Here is a 23,130-nt window from a genome sequence, read left to right as displayed (position 1 = left end):
CTTTCTCTTCTTCCTGTTTCTCTTTCTTCCTGCGCTCTTCATCTTCAAGCCTCTCTTTCTTTCTATCTTCCCTATCTTTCATCAACCATTCCAATAACCCATGGTCTGATGGAGGATTGGTCAGCGGACTTGGTTCTTGTATTGCGGTCACCGCTACCTGGGTCAGCGGAGCAGATTCACACGTCTGGCATTTAACTCCTACAGCAGGGAAGGTAGCCACATCCTTTCCATCACAGCTCCAGTGAATTTGGCGCTGGCACTGGCAACACTGGAAATGTGCTGCCTCTTCTCCCAGTTCTTCACAGCAACCAAATCCAGACTCTGAATCCATGGTCTTCCTCCCTCTACTTCTCAGGTTCATACAAGTAAATTCTTGATCCATGTTTAATACAGTCCACACTTTCACTTTCACTGGACAGTCCTTTTAATGCACGGTTCGGTTGGCTTCACTTAATTGCACAGTTCTGTCGTAGCCCCACGTTATGGCGCCAAAAACTTTTGCAACGTCCGTCACACACTTACACACAATTACCACACTCTAAACACTTTAATTAGTAGGACGGCAAAAGTCTACCCATATGCGCTAACTTTTTGTCAGCCGCAGAACATGGACTCAGAAATATCTTAGGGCTTGCTGGGTGTAAGGAATGACTATACCAGCTTAGTATATATATATTTATATATGTTTATTATAGTCTCAACACAAGGGTGTCCGTTTGCACACTTACACACGTGTCTTTACCTGAAACCTTTACACGCTCGTGCATTTACTTGTACCACACACGTGCTTTTACCTGTTCCACGCACGTTCACCAAGAGATAAGGGGGGCAGGGAACATCCAATTTATTCCTCGCTGTGAGGCGCCAGGGGGAGTATGGGGACCTAATTTTATTTAGGGCCTTGGTCGCCGCTGACGTCACGGGTTCCCCTGTAAAAGAGAGTAGGTTGTGCGTAGTACCCCAACCACAGCCGGGAATTGGCCGAAACCAATCGGTACTCCCGAATAACGGGCGCAGGGTAAAAGGATTAAAGGATGCCGCGACACCCCGGCGTTAGCTGGGAGTTGGCAAGCCAACCGGTGTCTCCTATGAAGGGACGGCAGGTTAGAAAAGGAAGGTCCGGGTGCTCCCAGACAAGCCGGGCAGGTAGAACCTGGGCACCTATCAGCCTAAGCGAGCGGACCAGGTAGGTAGGTTGCTGCTAGGCTCTTCTTCTTCTTTCTTCTTTCTCCGTCCTTCCTTCTGGGATGGCTTCTAGTTCTCAGGCTGGGAGGCCAGTTAACCCTGGATGTTTGCCTGTTGACATCAGGGAGCCAACTGAGCTCCGGTCTCGCTGCGCTGGGTTTTATACTCGCGGTGGCGCATGGGTGGTGAAAAATTTTAACTACAAGTACGCGTTGCTAACTCATTTTTTTACATATTGCAACCTTCGTACTGAGAAACATCCAAGAAGTGACATTAAGAAAACACTAGTGGGAAGATCACTAGATGCACGCGTTAATATAAAGTAAAACTGTGTGCATTCAGACAATACAATTAATAATGAGCCTCGCAGGACTCTGCAATTCTAAACAACGAGTTGAACAGTGTAAATGACAATAATTAATAACATTTACTGAATACAGCAACCACGCAGGGTCTAATAATAAGCGAAACTAATAAACATAGAGGTGGATCCGTTAGCATTTACAGAATACAGCGACCACGCAGGGTCAAATAATAAGCGAAACTAATTATCGTAGAGGTGGATCCGTTAACACATTTAAACTAAAAGCGTACGCCTCGCAGGGACATATAGCATGCATTCTTCTTAACAAAATATAATATGGCGACCACGCAGGGTCGTTACAAAGTTTTATGCTTTTTGCAGTGTCATTTGTAAAAAACACTCCCAGGATTTAAAATTGATCAACTTTTTTAAATGTCACGTCAGGTAGTTGTTCATATTGTTTTCCTAATGTTAAGTAACACGTTTTAGACATATTCATTAAGGCACCAGATTCTATTTCATATTGTCGTATACATTCCATTAAGTTCTTAATCGCTGCCTGATTTTGGCATATGACTGTGACATCGTCGATATAAGCTCCAATCGTAAATTCCGTTCCTGTATTGTTATCATTTACGGTCGTGCGACAGTGTTGAAGGAAAGGTGCCAAGACCATTACAAAAAGGGGTAAGCTTAATGGGCTTCTTTGCGGAAGTCCTCTGTTGACTATGCATTTATTAGTTAAAAATCCATTGATTTTTGCCTTTAAGCTTATATTTGTCACTAATGTTTTAATATTTTCATACATTTGTCCATGAATACCCATCTTTTGTATTGTTTTTGACAAAAAACTATGTCCCACTCTATCAAATGCCTGTGAATAATCAATCGCTACGAGGTATTTATTTGGTTGGGAGTCTTGAGATTTTATTATTTCATCTCGTAATAGTGTCAATAAATGGTATATTTTTTTCTCCAACTACTCCATATTGATATGGTGTAGCCAGTTTTGTCAAAATAAATTAATCGATTTGCTACACATCTAGTCAGTTTTTTATAGTCTGTGTTAAATAATGTTATTGGTCTGTAATCTTTCATCTCCTTGGGTTGACTATTTTTTGGTATTAAAATTATTATTCCTGTTGTCTCATAATTTACTAAATTATTTTTGTTTAACCCATTTTGTTAAAGTATTACCCATTGTTGGCCATAAAACTTTATATGCATTAGTCGCTATTCCATCTTCCCCAGGTGCTGTTCCCCGTACCCCCTGTACTATTGCTTTATACACTTCTTCATTTGTGTATGGTTGGTTTAATCCAACCATTTCTTCTGATTGGAGGATTGGTATGTATTTGTCTAAATATTGACTAGCCTTCTCATTATTTTGATATGCGTTTGAATATTTATTTTCCAAATATGTATACACTATTTGTTGTATTTTGTTCCCCTCATTATGGCCTACTCCATGATTATCCTGCAGTTCTGTTATCAGACTCTGTTTTTGTCGCTGATATATATTTGTTACGTGAACTAAATTTATTTCTTCTTCAATATCTATGTTGGGGAGCGCACTGTGTATATGTATTCCTTCTACTTTTGTTGCCTGTAGGCGCAGTAGTTGTGCTTTTACTTTTTTAATTTTCGTTTGCGTGTCACTCTCGTTTTTCCTTTTCTTATATAAGTCATGTAATACTGCATAATGGAAATTAAATTTATTATACCATTCGTGTTGTTTTTCCCAGGAGTATTGTTTACAATATCTTTGGAAATTTGGTTTAAAAATTTCTGTACACCATCTATTAATATTTTGTTCATATAATGATCTCTTAGTCCATTTTCCCACTGTTTTTCAAAGCCAAATCTAAAATCTTCTTCAATTAAATGTGAAGTATTCATTTTCCAAGTTCCCTCCCTATTCTAGTTAACCTTACCGGTGATTTCATTGTTGTAATTACAGCATGGTGATCACTAAAAACCACCGGTTCCATATGAACAGAGGTAATATTTGATTTTAGTTCACTTGAAACATATCCCCTATCTATTCTCGAGGCACTAGTTGCAGTAACGTATGTTGCTGCACATCCTTGCCACACATCCTTTAACTGCAAATTGTGCACCAATTTTTGCAAAGCGTTTGAAAAGTTATAACCCGGTGTTTGATCCACATTACATAATACGCAATTAAAATCCCCTGCTAAATACATTGAACCTGCACTACCTGCAATGTATTGTGGTACTGTATATGTATAAAAAATACTTCTTTCGTTCCGGTATCTTGATCCCTACGGGGCATAAACGTTAATTAATGTCAAGGTACCCAATTTCCCCATGATTAATCTTCCACTGGATTATTTTTGTACTTGAATAAATGATAGTCCTTTACGAACTAAAATTGCAGTTCCTGTACCACTTGAATTATAATTATTATATTCTATGTAATTTTGATTACATTCTAGCGAATTTCGGCCTACCTCTTGCAACATCGCAACATCTATACTTTTTTGATGCAAGAAACTACGTAGTGATTTTAACTTTGTTTCATTTTGTATATTATTTATATTTATATTTGCAACTCGTATTACTGGTGTTTCCATATTTCTATATAATACTATTAATAGTATTAAAATAATCCACACTTTTGTACATATTTTCCATATAAATAAATTACTCTAAATACTATTTTCTTGAGCTGCCTTTTCGTTTTCTTTACTTCTGGAGAATTTAATCCAATAACTGGAGCACTATTTGAAAAGTTATTTCCTAATCGTCTGGTAGAACGCCGTTTTGCTATAGAGTTTTTTGTTTTTGTTTTTCGTTTAAGCTTAGACCCGACGCCTAAGTGGGCATAAGGGAGAAGAAGAAGAAGTTTAAGCTTAGTTTCACTTACCTTCATTTGATTTCTATTCTCACTCCCACAAGTAGAAATGAGATCACTGTCTTCTTCTGATTCTTGTTTGTCACTCAGTGATTTAGTGGCGGATGCAGTTTCCTCTATATACTCCCGTATATATCACGTGGGCCTTATATTTGCCAATAGTTACAAATGATGGTATTGGCTTCTATAATGACACTTTTACCATACGTACGCCACTGGGCACAGGGTAACGAAACTTTTCACTCCACATTTCCCGTGCACTTGTGGCCGCGGTGGCTCAGTCGGTAACGCGTCTGACTACCATGCTAAAGGTCCCGGGTTCGATCCCCGGCCGGTTCAAATCCGGGAACTTTTCTAACGATGGAAGCGGCCCCGGCGCCCACCCAGCGTCGAATAACATGGGTACCTGGGGAAACCTGGGGGGTAAAGGCGGTCAGGGGCGTGGTGCTGATCACATCACCCCCACTCACGACCGGATCAAGAAAGTGTGGGGCGTTACCCCCACACCCCCTATACGCCTTCATGGCGTGGTGCTAAGCACAGGGGAAAACTTTACTTTTTTTGCAGTTTCCTCTGGTGAAAAGGTAGTGGGGGAGGGATGTGTCCATGAAGTCTTCCTTTTTCTTCTCACTCTTCAATAATTCTTTTTCTTCCTTCGAGTGTTTTTATCTTGAGGTTCTGTTGTTTTTTTATTTGCTCTCACGTCTGGTGTTCTTCCTATTTGTTTGTCCATCTCCTTATTACTGGTTGGCTTCATTTGTGAGGTAACCTCATTCTTTTGCTGATGTGATGCACTAGCTGATCCCTCTGAGCTTACTATGTGGGTCTCATTGGGCAAAGCTGCCTTACTGTACGTTGCCTTGACTTTCGGTGGGACCCGTAGGGTAGTCATTTGCCGCTGGTTACAACTGTATCTTAAATGTTCATCCGAACCACAGAACTCCCGTATATATCACGTGGGCCTTATATTTGCCAATAGTTACAAATGATGGTATTGGCTTCTATAATGACACTTTTACCATACGCACGCCACTGGGCACAGGGTAACGAAACTTTTCACTCCACATTTCTTCTGTCACTTCATCCATTGTTCCATATTCACTGAATTTCCCGTGCACTTGTCTTAATTCAACTTCCATAGGTAAATTAAATACACGTACGTATTTCACTATTCGACTTGTCGCACTAATTTCAAATAAACACCTCGCGCAGTTGTCGGTATTTGTATTGCTAAAATTTCATCAATACTAAGTTTAAACTGACTCTAAATGAATTCATGTAAATCCATTGCACTAGGTTTTCCTGCTCCATATGCGAAATTTATCAAAATGGTATTTTCACGTTCCCTTGCTATCCTTTTTGTTCTCATTAACTATTGTCAAATACTATTACCTATCAGAGTCCTATTTTCCACTTGGCCCAACACTCGCACTCGGTTTTACGCGTCACGCGTAATCTAAGCCCGCACGACTGCTTAGCTTCGACCTGCCTCTCCCGTGGCCAAGCACGGACTACTGAGCCACCGCAATGTACATGTTGAAAGCTAAAATATTTAGTTGCCTTGGTTTCTTAATAATGTTTATAGATTGATATGTTGTATGGCTCAGTTTGTGACATAAACGTGAACTCGCCAATCAGGCTGCTTATGTACTGTACTAATGAAGTTAGCTCGTTTAACGAAATATACATATTACTCTGATGTAAATATAAACTCGCCAATTAAGACATTACCAATATTCATGAACTAACGTAATTGTGATTAGCTATTGGCAGCGTTTAAATTTGTAATTTTCCAAATGTAAGAAGATTTATGAACGTTAAAGAAATAATTGTTAACTCAAATGTATATGTAAACTTTCTTTGTAAATTACTCAAAACACAACTATGTATATTCCCAATATCTATGTTATAATTCATATTTACAAAATCCTTATGCACATTAGTCGTCCTCCGTGGCCTTGCGGTCTAAGGCACCTTGCTTTGGACGGCGGCTGCGGGACGGCATGGGTTCGATCCCGGGTTCAGTCTCCGGGAATTTTCGGCCTGTGTATATATGTTTCCATCGTGAGGAAATTGGGGAGCTCCGAGTGAGTGAGCGTAATCCGGTCGCGAAGTCCTACAACGTCTGGTCGACCACCCGTCCGCCTAGTCTGGCTGCAGATCTCCACGACCCCCTGGTGGCCCGCGTGGGAGGGAGGCCAGTAGTCGGTAGGTAAGCCAGGGCCCAATATTGGGCTGTGGCGCTATAGGTTTTTTTAGGGGGTTTATGCACATTATTCTATAAATTATTTAAGTGATTTAAATCAGTATTTTTTTAAAAAAATATATATCACCTGATTTAAATCGCGATTTAAATCAATGCATCTTGACTGTAAAAAACATTCTATGCAGCAATTGTATGTGATGTGTTGAATCATTTCCGTGCACTTGGATGTAATACGAACCTGAAAATCCACTTGATTTTTCCCGTCAACCTTGATGATGTGAGGCAGGAGAGGGATTTCACAAAAACATCGCTGAAATGGATTTGATTTTGATTTTTTATTTGATTTAGTTTATTTTACTTCGCGTTTTGTGCCTCTTGGCTAATTTGCGAAGATGGGGATGAGTGATGAAATGATGAAATTGATGAATGGACATTCACAAACAACCAAGCCCGACCGGGATTCGAACCCGGGACCCTTGGCGCTGAAATGGAGAACAGACATCAATCCATTTAATGTTATATCATATTTTGAATGTATAGAAATTCAAGATTCATCAAAGTCAAAGTATTGCATCTGCAGTGAATTGTTACGTCAAACAAACTTGTTGGATAAATTGTTTTCTTGACTTGTGCTGCAGCTTGTATTTCCCCTGTATAAATTTATTCTCTTACGTTTTGTAATAAATGAATGAATTAATTAAAATTATTGGTGCGGATATGGAATCCGTCAGTGTACTCGGGGAAATAGCCCATTATCCAAATTTCTTATCTAAGCGTTAAAAATAGGTGTAAGAAGCCAAGACTAGTAGAGGAGAAGGCTGGGGCCATACCTGATCACGTGGTCCTTGACGTCAGGCGTGACGTCACGCGCGGACAGATCGCTCTACGCTCCGGTTTCGCAGCCGAATCAAAGCAGTAATTATGAACAAAAAAGAGCCGTAATTATGCCCAAAAGCTAATTGGGAGTGAATACACAGACTTACTTAGGATCCGACATAACGTATGTCCTTACAGTTGGATTACACAGCCATTTACGTACACATTTTATCGGTAGTTTATATGTCTTCACATTCCTCTGTGAAACATTAGTTTCATGTAAAATTGGGGTTAATACACCTAGTAATGCGTTTTGTTAGGGCAGAAAGAAAAATATATGTTGAATGCGTAAAATTATTTTGTTAAATAAAGAAAGGCAGAAAGCCAAAATTATGGATAAGTTGAATATGTAAAAGAAAACAATCTCATCTATTGCTCTCTTTTAGGAGTGAGAGAGGAGCTGTTTTCACTTAACTTCTTCAAATTTGGTAACTTTGCTTCGACTATTGGTATTTATTTCTTAATTAATTTTCCTTATTCAGATTACAATTCTGAGTCTTATGAATCTTTGAACTACACAGGGAGGAATGTGAGGAAGTTCCGTGTGTATTATGTAACAAACACTTTAAAAAACTTTTCACTGAACGAAAACTTGAGACATAGAACTGAAGAAAGTCGAGGGTCACTTTATATACTTATACGTATATATAATCAGTGGAATGTCGAACAGGGGTGCCCACAGGCGGGTATGTGAAAGCTGGTTGAGTCCACTTAACTTTGGGGGGGGGGGGATTGTGATGAAAATTTGACTGAATAAATAATAGAACAATGGAGGACGGAAGTTGAACTACGTTGTCATTTAAGCATCACTCGTATATAAATAGCAAGTTGTGTATTTTGAAGTGTATGGTAGCCTGATGTTGTGTAATGAGACTACTGGCATCGCAATCCACTAACAAGTCTCGTTAGATGCGATGTGTTCAGTTATATATTGTCGCCCGCTGAAGGCATTGTGAACTGCAACACCTCACAACCCACCAGGGTGCGAAATCATTGAAAACTGGTGAGGGGGAGAAAGTTCGTAACCTACAACCCCCCTCCCCACAAACATATGTGTGAATTATACGATGTACATATTTGTAATGTTATTAAAAGTAAAAATAAATTACTCAATTAAAATAATTATTGTGATTATTAATTAGAAATTAATTTGTTACTTTCATACATATCAGATAGTGTAAAGCAGCTAACTAATTCCATTACTAACCGGTTAAAGATGTTAATAAATTATGACAGTTGAAGTGGTTTTACTATGTGTAAGTTTTTGTTTAGTTTGTGCACTATGTTAATATAAATCAATTAGATTTCATAGTTATTATTGTTTTGCATTCTTGCTTTACTTTTACTGTGCGTATTGATGTAGATTTGTTAATGATCTCTTCAGACAGAAAGCATTCAACATTCACAACTTCACTAATTTGTGTGTGTTTTCAATATTATTCTTAGTAAAGTATATTTGAAATTAAAAGTAATTGCTTATCTTTTCATTGTTATAACAAAAACTCTTTCCCCCGGGAAATTTTTGGTGTTTTTTTTTTTGTGGCCAAGATTGTTGGTGAGGGGGGGGGAAATCCCCCTCGTCCCCTCCAGGATTTCGCACCCTGAACCCAACAATCCAGAAATACAAGAAAAAAAGGAGCGAAAAGAACAAAACAAATCAGCTTTTCCACGTTTCTTTCCGTATGGGGTCAGGGGTTTATCCAGGATTTTTCCCTTGGGGGGGTGTTGGAAACTTTTGGGGGGGGGTGTAAGTTTGGGAATGTTAAGTGCACATTTTGGACCATTTTAAAATGTTTGCCCTAATTCATTTCGTTCATAGATGTTTCCAGAGATTACCCACCCCCTTCACTTCCCTTCACGTAACATTTCAGAAGAAAAAAAATGTCAAATGCTGGAAAAGATGGAAAATATATTTTTGTGACAATGTTAACATTTCAGTCTACAGTTCAGTACTTGATTTAATCAATCGTTAGACAAACACAAGAGATGACATTGAAAAACAGAAAATTTAAACATGTTATTTATTACCAGGGATCATTTAATGCAATTCTTAAACTAGTTATAAAGAGATTAGGAACACTTGCGCAATATTTTTTTTACTGTATTTGTATGGTTCTTATCGTAGGTGTAAGTCACATATTATCGTGGGGGGGGGCCCAATTCATCGATGAAATATCGGTGAGAATGCATTGCATGGGTGCGTGCGCTCTTGCCTGTCTGAAGTAGTAGTAATAAGCACATGTACGTATCTGCAGATATAATATGACTCTTAAATAAATTACAATACTGCGAGCGAAGCGAGCAAGAATATTTTTAGAACTATTTATTTGCAAACTTATAATGCATATTATTAATTAAACATAGCAACAATACTTTCATTTCACAGTATCCCACAATGTGTACTCTTTACAATCTTCCTTTGCTCGTTCGGTGTCCTCTTTACCTCAGCACATGCCCCCTGCCCCCTCCTGTTCTAGCTTCAGTTAGAAAATATGCATATATATAATTTTAATAGTTCTATGTTGCTGTTTTCAAATCTCTATTTAAACAATGATTCACAAACTGAAATAAAATAATGAAACTCTAGAGCCTGGCCATGAAGACTTTATAATATAGTGGGAAGTTGAGATGCATGTTTGATAGACAGCTGGGGCCTCTCACATGGCGCAGTGGTAGCGTTGTCGTCTTGTATTCAAGGGGTCCCGGGTTCGATACCCGGAAAAGGCTCAGAGTGGTTTGGATCCCACTTTAAACTGTAAGTCCAGTCCCGATTAGCCTTACTGTGCATAAAGTGGACTTAAAACACCAACTCAATCAATCTATCAATTGATAGACACCTGGTATTTTCTTTTGAATGAAATCGGTCAAGGAATTTCATATTGAAGTCTTTTTACCCTTACAAAACATTGGAAAACATGCTTGCCGCTGTTGAGAGTTTATCTTTCAAATACTGAACGAGAGACTCTAGGGAATTGTGCCTCTTTGCCTTAAAAGAAAACTAAATAACATGTGCAAATAAATGCATGGCATGTTAGCTGCAAAGGAAAGGCAAGGAATTTTCACTTCTATAATTTGAGGTAATGCTTTATTTTAAATTATTTTAAAATTGAATAGCATTTATTTCACTTTCCAACACAAAGAGCACAATGAAACAAGCAAAATTCTTCTCTCTCCACGTTTTCCAGCAGGCAGTGGCATGCATCGTCGTGTCCCCACTGGTGCGCCTATGGTCAGATACAAATTTGGGACTTAATGTAAATAAAATTTCTTTTTATGTTTAATTCCTTATACTTCCTTTGCTTCCTCTGAAAAGTTGGAAAAAAATTAATATGTCATTATGTCGGGGAACAGACTAGATAAAAAGAGGAAGACAATTTTTACTAAATCTATATCTTTGCAAACTGACAATAACTTTAATAAGGTGCCAATAATTTTACAGGGCACTACGACGTTAACGCTTTTCTATTTATATCTGTTTTGCTTGTTTGGCAGCCCATTTGTCCTTTGCACCCAGGCAAGCCCCGCGCGAACTCCCTCCACCTTTTACAACTCTCTTTCTAATCTCTTATAAAATATAACTTATTTTACAAAGGCAAGAACTCTTAAGGCCACAAAAATTGTCACACACATCAACTATAGACGTGAATGAATCACTTAGGTTCTTCATGAAATTCTTGCCGTTTTATATCGAATACTCGGTCAGTAAATTTTATATTGGTACTTTATGAATGGTTAGTTGATTTGGTGTTTTAAGTCCACTTTATGCACAGTAAGGCTAATCGGAACTGGACCTACAGTTTAAATTGGGATCCGAACCACTATGAGCCTCTGCCGGGTATCGAACCCGGGGGTACTTTATCAATATCCGTTGGAAGAAATTATGCCTACCACCAGTGGCGTAGCATGGACATTTCGGGTGGGAACGCCAAGTCCGAAAGAAGGGTCGCCCCTTTCTTGCTTAATAACTTACTTATGGTATTAGTCGCCACAGGTATTGTTTATTTGCCTGAAGTCAGCTGGGTTTTCAATAAAACATCATCCATGCATGTTTTAGCTAGACAATTAGATGCCTCACTATGCCACAAATGTTTTGAACTCTGGTGTTTTATACCTTTCTGCATGACGCAAGTCATTAGAAAACCTACCTGAATCACAAGCGCCTTTGAACAACAGCAGACGTCATTGTTGTGATTGATCCAACTACTCATTGATTTGGTTTATTTTACTTCGCTTTTCTACCACTTTTGGTTAATCGCGAATATGAATATGAGTGATGATATTGATGAAGGGACACTGACAAAGAACACCCGTGCTCACGCTGGGATTTGAACCAGGGACCTCTGTCGTCTTGGCGCACTGTGCAAAGCAGAGTGGATGATCCAAATATCGTACACTCTACTGACGTAACAGTGCCGATTAGTAATTCAGACCACTGTTTATTACATCTTGAGAATGCTGATAAACATTTTAAAATAATTTTGTCCAGAGACCATTCGATGTTAAGAGTTTTCAAATGAATGCTAAACATTTCCATTGACACAATATTAAGCAGTTAGATAATAACGAAAAAATACAATAAAAAAAATTAATAGTTTTGCGGGTTAAGTGGTAGAGCAGCAACACGCTGAATTTCTACCACGAGGACTTCACCAACTTACTTCACAAAAACTGTGTTGATATTTTAGTTTCTAATGCACATCGCTGTTCGTGCGATAAATCATACAATGCAGTGACCATTAAGAAGCAGTATATTTGAGATTGGTAAAGTTACGTCAGTCAATATTGCGTATTGTAGCATCACATAGCACGAGTTGCATGAGAACGAAGAACCGGGTAGGAATGCTACCGCTGTCGTCTGCTTCAGAAGGCAGGAAGGGTCACATGAACCAATCACGGTAGACCTCTCGTACGCCAGCGTAAGAGAGCCCATTTACGCGCGTGCTGTAGAAATGGAAGCTTTCCCTCCATAAAGGCAGCAAGGAATATAGGAGTCCTGTACGCCGAACCTGCTCGGCGTCAGGCCGGGAAAGGCATTGAAAAGAGATGCTAGAACGAGTGTTGAGAGTGGAGCGTTGCAAGCGGATCGCGAAAAATAGCTATTATAATGCCATGAAGGTCAAACATATTTGAAATTAGTCACGTTTTACTTTATAATCACAGCATTTTAGCATTTTTGAAATTTTAAATCTGGGAACGCCGGGCGTACGGGCGTACTATAACGCTACGCCACTGCCTACCACTGCTTTTCTACTCACCACTTTCGGTTTCTTTCGGTCTGGTTTCAATTTCTCTCTCTTCTTCAGTCAATTTTGCAGTAAAGTTTTAGACATTGTTACACTAAGTAGAACGACAACACACGAACTGAGATGCTACACAGAGACTGACCTAAGGCATTTGACTGTTCTCTTCTCAACCACTCCAAAATCATCCATCTCGCCCAAGTTACAGAAAATAGTGTTGCTAACCATAGTAACACAATTCACTACAAGAATCAAACATGTATCTTTGATTTTTTTCCCTTACTTTTATCGTACATTTTTCACATAAAAGAATCATGGTCGTCCGCAGGATTTTTTACAGCAAGATACAAAGGAAGGTATTTTTTTACAGGGGAGGCAAACAAGGGACATTTTCCCCAATAATAGTATTGTTCCCTCAAAAAACATTGCTTAAATTTGAATTTATCATATTCATGCAATAATTAACGCATATTATTATGGCTGAAATGAAATTATATGTGAAAAATATATAATTTCTGGTTGACTTTAATTTTCCGGGGGGCGGAAGCCTTCCGGACGCCCATGGAAAGAATTGAAAGGAAAATGAAACGAAATGTAAATTTAATTGACTCAGAGGTTGAATTTATAAACCTGTAACGTATTTAAGAAATATTTATTTAGGTATTCAAACGCTGAACTGTCAACACTGTGTGCGGTATGTGCTCCCTGGAAGGAGGGTTAGCGGTCAGTTTGACATTTTTCAGATGGCAGTGTCCCTTCCCTAGCGAAGCCTTGTCAAGGGAACTTGTGTTTGCCGGAAATCACCATGCTGAACATTCTACCCTCCTTCTTTGACACTTTGGTCGTAGTTGATCGAAAGGTCCATTGGACTTCGCTTCTTGTAGAGCTACAAATGGTTCGTTTATGTTGAAGTATTTATTGTCATTCTATTGTTGATATAAAAATTCATATTTACACCCCCCCCTGCAGGGGGGGTGTTCCTTTTTTCTGCTTGGGGGGTGTTCGTCAAAAATTGGGAGGGTGTTGGGGGGGGTGTTAGAGGTGTGTGGATAAATCACTGTATGGGGTAAAGACTCAGCTGGGTTTTGTCCGCCCATGACGTCACACCAGCGGCAGTCGCGAAAAGAGGCGTGTCTGACCCCAGCCTTTCCTTCTAGTAGTCTTGGTAAGAAGCCCCTTGGGAAAAGTTACAAGTGCAAACTTTAAACTTCGTTTTAAAAGTTGTTCAAAGATAAAAAATAGTAATCCAGGGATTATTTTTATGGGTGGGATTTCATTTGTCACTTCGGGTTTTCCCCGAATAATGCTGTAGCCTCATTATCTCCCCCAGCGTACATCAGTGGGTACCAGGCACCTGTAGAGTTCCAGTATGCTTACACGATATCTCTTCAACTAAATAATTATTCATTTATTTTAAATTACACCTCTTCCTCTTTAAAATTAAATTTAAATGAAAACCGAGTAAATCGCTATGCTTTTCGTGATGTGTATATTATGCAATGTTCGCTGCACGCTTTGTATCGCAATCGCAAATGTGAAAAGCTTTCGAGTAGAATATTGCTTGCTATTAAAAGAATGCTCTGAGATTTGGGATTCATTTACCTGACATTAATGCTAGAAAAAGATGTGAAAAGATATGCAGACCGTACGGTCTAAGGTTTCTCCCTTATCGCATAACACTTGAACAACATTGCGTTCTGACGTCATGGGAGAAGGCTTTACATTTTAAGTTAAATGCCTAAATAATAATAATAATAATTTTAAGTGTATTTATGCTAATATAACCAAACCTAACAGACCAACGTAGGGATGCCTCTTCTGACTTCAGAACGAGAGGTTGCTCAACTGTTGTGCGATAAGGGAGACCCCCCCCCACACACAAAGCTACAGTGGATTGCCAAAGCAAATTGTCCATAACCATGTTTATTCTCTTTGCTTAATCCAATAAGAGCTTCAAGAATTGAAACAAAATTCCAAACAAGCTGCTTACAACTTCTGCGCCAGCATAGTAAAAATGTATTCCTTACAAACACGTAGGATACGGATAAGATAAACATTAATGAAAATAATCATGGATACTTTGCATGGCGATACTGGATATGAATTTACCGTAACGGTTGGCAACGCTGCTCGTGCAGTAAAAACCGAAAGAGGCTAATCCTTGGATAACCGAAAACAGCTATTTACAACGAAACGGGCCTTTCACTTAAATTTCTTCGATTTCACTACTGAACTTTCATTTTATATGTTAATAACTAGTGATCGAAGTCATTCTGACGTTATTTTATGTAGAGACTTCCAACTGCTACTTTACAAGTATGGTGGAGAGTTTTAGGATGATTAGAAATATTCGTGTGGATATTTGAATTTAATATTTTGGCTCTGTCTTATGTGTTGTTGATTGATTTGCAGCAAAAGTTTTTCTATCTTCAACTGAAGTTTTGTATGTTATGTTAGTTCTGTAGTATTTGGTTTGGTAGATGTTATGTTTGTAAATATTCTTTAGTGGCGGAGACCGATCGTACAACCTCAAAAATTTTAACTTCAGATTTCAGTGTTTAACGTATCATCAAGTTTATATAAATTACAGGGTGTCTTATCAGTCTGGAAACATCTGGGAATTTACTTTTTCTGGCAAAGACATGCAAATTTAGTATGTTTCGGGAAGATTAACGTTTTTGTGTTAGTGCATTAAAAGTAGGTTTTTGAACAAAGAAAGAAAGGACAAGCAGGACATTGAAATTTGTTGTGGACAAACAATACTTCAATTTTGTACACTGAGTATATTACTGGTAATTATAATAGAAGTTGTAGGCCTATATTAAATTCTCTTGGGCCCAAGTTCCTTTTGTTTTATTGCGATTTCATACTACAAGTGCAATTTTTACATGGATCGACTTCGATATACGTCTGTTAACACATACTGTGGAGTTTTAGCGATTGCTTAAGATTTTATTCAATATATGTTTTCGTGGTTAGGTTAGGCAGGTTAGCTTTGATTCTCATAGCATTAAAATAAAGGGTAACAGTTCCCGGTAACGGTAGGGTAAGCCGGAGACGGATTTCATAAAATTTACAGGAGAAAAGACGAGAAAGTACTTACGGAATTGTGTTCTTGAGGACTTTCCGAAGCCGGAGGTATTGTTTTTTAGAATCGTGCTACGTTTCTTGCCCGTAAATAAGGTATTTTTCGTCAATCATGCATCTCCGTTGTGTGATAGCTCGTGCCGCCATTACCGTCGACTACGTGAATCAAATGTTCCGTGCGTTTGGTTATGTAACCCCCTCACAGTGTAGCAACCACGCGGTAGTTTTACAAGATGACGTGTGAGCGGGTTTTTTGTTCCAATTTAAGGTAACACTCTAGTTTACGTCCTTTTCCTAAGGAATACGTGTCATATATCGTTGGAAAGCTTATTTTATAAGGAATTGAACAACGTACATCCCAAAGGTAGGAAAAATTTCCTGAAAGAGTAAATCGAGAAAAACCGATGTTGTCCGGATATGCGTAATTGAACGTACTAAGGAATTTTTTAGATAATGAAGCACATATTTAGGGGTGAAATGAGTGCTAATGGAACCTAACCTAACAGGCCTAACCTAACCTCGTAGGCATACCTCGACCCCGTGAATGGATAGTGGGGCTATCGTGAAAAGAAAGTGTAAAAAGAAAAAGGTACTTTCCCGGAGAGATGCCGGGTGACGCACCACGATCGCTCACCGCGAACGCAAAGAAGCAATCACCATGCAGATAAGGACGTAAAGTAGAGTTTAGCCTCGATTTCCGCTTAAAAACCTTTTGTGAATAGTTTGTGCGGCATTTATCGGCGCACCGCGAACGCAAAGAAGCAATCACCATGCAGATAAGGACGTAAAGTACAGTTTAGCCTCAATTTTCGGTTAAAAACCTTTTGTGAATAGTTTGTACGGCATTTATCGGCACACCGCGAACGCAAAGAAGCAATCACCATGCAGATAAGGACGTAAAGTACAGTTTAGCCTCAATTTTCGCTTAAAAACCTTTTGTGAATAGCCTGTGCGACATTTATAGGTTCATACGTTTGGCAACACTGCACATCATCTGACAATACTGCATATCTGCTGACGACAGACAACGTGAGTCAAAATTTGCCCGCAGAATTAGCAACGACCAATAAATGATTATAATGTTAAAATTAACGTGTTTTTCATGGAAAAAAAGTTATCGCCAGCTTGAAAAATCTCCCACTATGCATATGAGGTAAGTAGCAATGATTTTTATTTGAAAACAACCGAGTATTAAGTGTCTCCGGCTTACCCTACTGTTACCCAGTTCCGTATATCGGAGAGACATTTCTTCATTTTTACAGAAGAAACTACTTACGGAAATGAGTTTCTCCAAGCTTTCCAACGTTCGTGGAGGTATTTTCTTTCATCATGGAATCTATTTGACTGGCAAATCATATATTTTTCAAGAGAAATATCGCAACGACGCACAATTGCCATGCTTTCCGTACGTGAACTGCATGCTCCGCACGTTCGATGACGTAAACCCACTGTCAGCATTTCAATTTTTTTTTTTTTTTTACTATGCTTGCCTAACCAAACCTAACCTTACCTTATGGAAATGGTTCGTGGGGCTATCCGTGAATGGTTCGTGTGGCTATCCGTCAGCTACCATGCATAATGGTTCGTGGAGCTATCCGTCAATGGTTTGTGGGGCTATCCATCAGCTTCCCGGGCTATCGTCAGCTACCCATGCATAATGTATAATTTCCACCAGTGACGAACACGATAGTAGGTATTTTTCGGTGAAGAAGGTTGAAACACTGCATACCTACAACGTGAGTCAAGATGTGCCCGCCATATTCTGTGTTCTGGAAGCGAAGAAAGGAATAAAAAAAGCACTCAGAATGTGAAAAATTGTGTTTGTTTTCGTGTAAAAAGCATAATGGAACCTTGAACTATGTTCCGCAATACACAATTGGTAAGTACGAGCCATGCGAAACACAAAATATCCGATTTTCATGTGTCTCCGATATACGGAACTGTTACCAAATAAAGTCCCTCTACTAAGGTTCTGATTTACTTCTACATTCATTCCCACTAGTTTACGATACTTACTGTCGCTTGTCGACAGAGAATGCCTTGTCCATGGAAAGTGCACAGGCTTGCGTAAGGTAATTTATAACTTTATTTTTTCAAGATAAATAACTTTTTTTTCGAATCCAAACAGTGCTCATTACTTTAAGGAAGGTTCAAATTTCATGTGACAATGATTTCCAAAATTCTACGATAATTACTCTTTCTGCTAGGAGAATTTGAAAAAAATCATAAAACAATCGGAACCGTTATCCATTTTTGGACTGGAAAACCTGGAAATGTATGGTAATTTCATAATCAAAAAATTGTAGCAACCTTGTTAATTGACTTAAGGTTTAATAGTTTGTGAATGCACATTTGCATATTTCACCAACGAAAGATATTAGCATCTGTAGTCTATATGCTTCACAGACAAGTGAAGTCAAGTTGTTGTTTTTTTTCAATTTCTAGCAGACACCCATTATCATCTGGCAATTAACCACTGGAAAACAAACATATCCTCATTAACTTAAAACTTTATTTCATATTTTATGTACATATTGTCAGGTATTTGTTTTGTATTTATTATTGTTGTTAGGTAAATTGCAAAACTGTTTGTTGGGTCTATTTTTTTACAGGATTTGGCACAATTATAATGAATTAATGGGTTGTGACTAATTTTGCCTTGTGGTGTGAATAGCATGACTGACGTTTGAGTGATGTAATAAATTGTTAATAATAAATAATAAACTCTTGCTAGCTGAATTTTAAAATCTGCAGCGATGTGCTAGAGTTGACCATATATTACAGCTGTTACCGGTTGAGCCGTCTATATAAAGGTCACTCCTGCCCAATAATCAATTACTTTTAATCCAGTCTTGTATTATTAATAAATTGAATATTTTAAGATCACATTTTAAAATGTGTAGCTTTATTTTGGTTGGATTCATGGCTTTCTTATTTGAGAGAAAAGTATGCTGAATTATTTTTAGTTTAGTCTGTCCCTGTAATAAATGGTGTTATGCTATGTGTTATATTCTCAATCTTCCTTTGTAGGAGAACACAATAAAGATGCCTTTGGTCCATGGATGTGGAGAAGAAGAAGTTGACATGCTTCTTCTTGAAAATAGAATTGAATCTTTCAAGAACTGGCCATTCCGCGAAGATTGTTCCTGTACACCAGAAGCAGTAAGTTATAAAATTTGACTTTAAAAGTATGTAAAGTGTATATCGAGTAGTAATTACACAGTGGCTGTATATCACACTCCTGTAGATATCCTTCCTAACTTTTTACAACAAAAAATAGTTGTCCTGACTTACCACTATCCATGAGTCAAGCAGATAGTAATTTTTGTGCCATAACAATATGTTTAATCTATATTTTTTTCTGTATTTTCTTCAGATAAGCCATTGTTAAGTTTCAACAGCAATTACAGCTTACATATCAAAACATTAGTGACAAGATTCATTGCATAACTGTTTTTTTTTTATGAAATTTCTCCTATTGTTATAACTGCAACAGCAATCAAATTACAAATATTTGTCTGATAAACTGAGCTGTTGCATCAGAAAAGATGTCTACTTGCATCTGACAACCTTAAATGCCTCCCTGATGGTGTAGTGGTAACGTCATCACCTTGTAATCAAGGGGTCCCAGGTTCAATACCTGCTAGAGGCCCATAGTGGTTCAAATTCCACTTTAAACTGTAGGTCAATTTGTGCCGTGAATCTAATCAATAATGTTACATTGTTGGAACATATTGCAACTTAACTGTGAAACAAGAAACCTTTTTTTTGTTACTTATTATGAATTAAGATTTTATGAAATCTTAATTATGAATCTCAAATATGATCAGGCAATTCCAAATAATCACCCCATATAAAGAGAAGGATGCAAAATGGCCACATGCACTGATGCACCCAAAAATTTTGACTCGTTCATTCATTCATATAGTTTGGAAATAAAAGACCACAAAGGGCTATCAGTGTTTCAGGGGATATGTCAACCCCAGTGTCAGGATAAAAGTTTAAAGTTCAGTTCAGTCCCTGTTAGAGTTGCAAAAAAGACAGCTTTTAGGAGGAAAAAAACCCTGAAATTTTGGCTTTTTACCAATTGCGGTTAACCTATTTCATTTGCAGTGTTTTGAAGTTTGTAATGTCATATTTTGTAACATATTTTGCATGATGTGGCAGCCAGAAAACACATATTAGCCACTTCTTCTGCAGGGTGTTTGAAAAGTCGCACAACCGAAACTTTGAATGTACGTAACTTTTGTACAAAAAGCGATAGAGACAATAACCTTGCCTTGGGTATTAACTTTGTCTATGTGGTTATTTCTAAAATATGTAAAAAGAAAATGATCTCTGCGTGAATGTTCAGTATTGAGAAAAAGTTACCAAGGTGTAAAGAAGGATTTGTGCGAAGCAAAGAAAAACATGGATAAAACACAGATGTGGAGTCGCTTGCTAAAAATTTTGGAATTGGCAAAAGCACTAATTTTTTATGCATTCCATGCATTACAGACGATTTATGGCATATTCATAAAAATTGTAGTTTTTTCAAAATTACAATGTGTACTGGCAACATTGGTCATGTCAAAGGGCAGTGCCAGGTGTGCCCAATATCTGGCTATGTTATGCCATCAATGTTCAGATGTTGGAAGAGATTTCAAATTTATTGAACAAAAAACAAAGTTATCTTCGTATTTGTTCATTTGTGTATGTGGCTTACCTAAGATGTGGTAAGATTGTTATCTTGTAATCAATGGGTACCAGCTTTGATACTCAGTGAAGAAATATTGCCTAATCATTGGGATTCCATTTTAAAACTGTAGGACCAGTCCTCATTAGCCTATCTGAGTATAAAATGAACTTAAAACAAACTATAACATGTTTGTGCCTTAGACGTCATCAAAATGAAGCAAAAGTTAATATTAAACTATTAGATGTTTCAGGACCATTAAAAACTTTACTATTCATAATACTTATGCAGAACTACATGTGCATATACTCTATTGAATAATTAAGATCAGTATGCTATTGCAAGGGAGATTTAGAGCGCAAAGGAACTTACTGCAAATGAAAAGTGGCTGGATTTTTGATTGAATGTTGTAGGCCACATGTAAAAATCCCTGATCGCATAAAGTGATATTTCCTCTTGTAATCAGTGGGTTCCAGATTCAATCCCCAATGGAGACACACTGGTTCATGTTGCATTTTAAGCTGTAGGTCCAAGCACAATGAGCATATCTGAGCATAGAGTGAACTTAAATAAACAAAATTTTATTGGCAGAAAGCCAGTTGTTTTTTTTTTTCTTCTCTTTGGTCATTTTTAGCCAATCTATTTAAGTTTCCATGTCGAAAGTTGTATTTTAAATTTATATATGAGTGTCTTTTTACAGTAGAGAGATATTGAAAGGTGTGGAACAAGAGAAACGCAGCCAAGTAATGTTTCATCGATTTGAAACATTTTGTGGAAAAAACAAAAAGAGTCCAAGCACAAAAGCCACGGGGGAAAAGAAAAATTCCCCAAAAAAGCAGTTTTTTTCTTCGACCACTTCCAACTCTAGTCCCTGTTCAGAAGAAAGATGAAAAATACAGTTCAATTCCTTCCAAGTTTGGTAACTTTTTGCCTGTAATTCTTCCCATTCTATCCTAAAGGTGGGGATGAGATATCACCCAAAATGTCGATATCCTTATATTTTCATACTGCATGTCATTTTGTGTTTGGTAAAGTTCCCTGTGCATGTAGCACCATGCCTTGAGGCACATTAAGGGATGTGTGGGGGTAGTGCCCCACACATTCTCGATGTCTACCATTTTGGAGGTGATGTGATCAACACCATGCTCCAGACAGCTTTACCCCTCCAGGTTTGCCCTCAGGTACCCATTGATTTGTGGCTGGGTGAACCCCAGTCACTTTATAAGGGTCCAGACTTAGGTCACCCACCCCAGGAATCAAACCCGGGTCTCCCACATGGCAGTCAGATGCCATACTGATTAGACAACCTCAGTTCTGATTTTAATGCATGTAAGATTTTACACTTTTCCTGCGTGAGGTATGTTCTCACAATGGATGATGTTCAGTGAACAACTTCCCCACAATTCATTGCTACATATTTCCGGCAAACAGATCAGATCCTGCATTGAAAACATGATGGCTAAGCTTTGTGCGTAAGATTATCGTGATCATGTGAGGAATGTATGATTTTTACCTTTTTCAAAGCCCTACAGGAACCATAAAAAAAATGTGTAAAATGGTCCCAATTCTTGTGTGATGGTAAAAGAGAATTATAGTGTTTTGCAATGTAATTTAAATAATTTTATTAATTTTAATTGTAAGTATAATAAACAATGTTACACTTACACTTTGATATGAACTAGTGATACAATTTTTGTGTGTGGTGGACTCATTATGCTGTGGTTAAATTCATAAAAGTGTAAAAATTATTCAAGACTCATGAACAGCTTGCAAATTTATCCAGCACATTCCTAGCTTTTGCATTGGTGTGATGATATCACCCACTGTTCATTTAATTGCTTTTTTTTAGTTAGGTAAGTTTCTTTTTCACCTGATTTCTGCTGTATTTGTACACTTTACACACAGATAGGCTAATTGAGACTAGACCTACAGTTTTTAAAGTGGGATCTGAACCACTGTGCCATGTGCCTCCACCAGGTATCAAACCTTTGACCCCTTGAGTTTCTGTTGTACTTATAAACAATTTCCAACTATTGTGTTTTAACTAGAGTTGGAGGTGATCGGGGAAAAAAAATGGCTTTTTTGGGAGGAACAGTTTCTTTCCATGGCTTTTTTCCGCTTTTTTCCCCAAAGTGTTTCAAATCAATGAAAATACATTACTTGGCAGCTTCTTTCTTGTTTCACAGCTTTCATTTATATCTCTAGTGTAAAAAGACACTCATATCTAAATTGAAAATACAACTTTTGACATAAAATTCATAACTAGTTGCAAGCAGTACTTGCAGAAATGCTGGCTTTATTGAGTGGATGATATTCGCCAAGTGTTAACTTCACATTTCAGTAGGCTTATTAATATATGTAATATCTAAACACTGTATAACTAGACTAGTTTTGTGTTTTAATTTGGCATATAAACATGCACATGAAGCAAAAAAAAGAAGGAAGGAAGAAAAAGAAAATATTGCTAAACTATATCTAAAATAGAAAATTTAGTATCAAACTCCTTTACATTTGTATTTAGCATAAAATATTTGTATTCTGGCTTTAAAGTAAATCATGTATAATTTGACTTGCTGATAAACATGGTCACGGAGCAAGTCTTGTAGTTTGGCCACCTAGTGTGGTTGTCAACAGTTGTTATACCACAGCATGGTAAATTCCTTTTATAGAAGTTGATAT

The 23,130-nt window shown here is 37.8% G+C and overlaps 1 protein-coding gene across 1 annotated transcript in view; it reads left to right on the top strand.

Moving 5' to 3' along the window:
• The first annotated feature begins 15,462 nt into the window (after positions 1–15,462).
• The window catches only part of LOC145989939 (baculoviral IAP repeat-containing protein 5-like), a 37,105-nt gene continuing 29,437 nt past the window's right edge, over positions 15,463–23,130 (top strand). The window contains exons 1-2 of the mRNA XM_083125471.1: positions 15,463–15,481; positions 18,807–18,938. Coding sequence (XP_082981597.1) covers positions 18,822–18,938 — 117 coding nt within the window. The 5' untranslated portion in view covers positions 15,463–15,481; positions 18,807–18,821. The remainder of the gene's footprint in view (positions 15,482–18,806; positions 18,939–23,130) is intronic.

This window comes from Lepisma saccharinum, chromosome 7 (assembly GCF_977018435.1).
Source record: "Lepisma saccharinum chromosome 7, izLepSacc3.1, whole genome shotgun sequence".
NCBI lineage: Eukaryota > Metazoa > Arthropoda > Insecta > Zygentoma > Lepismatidae > Lepisma > Lepisma saccharinum.
Note: the sequence above shows the minus strand (reverse complement) of the source record. Positions and strands in the feature narration are given on the sequence as shown.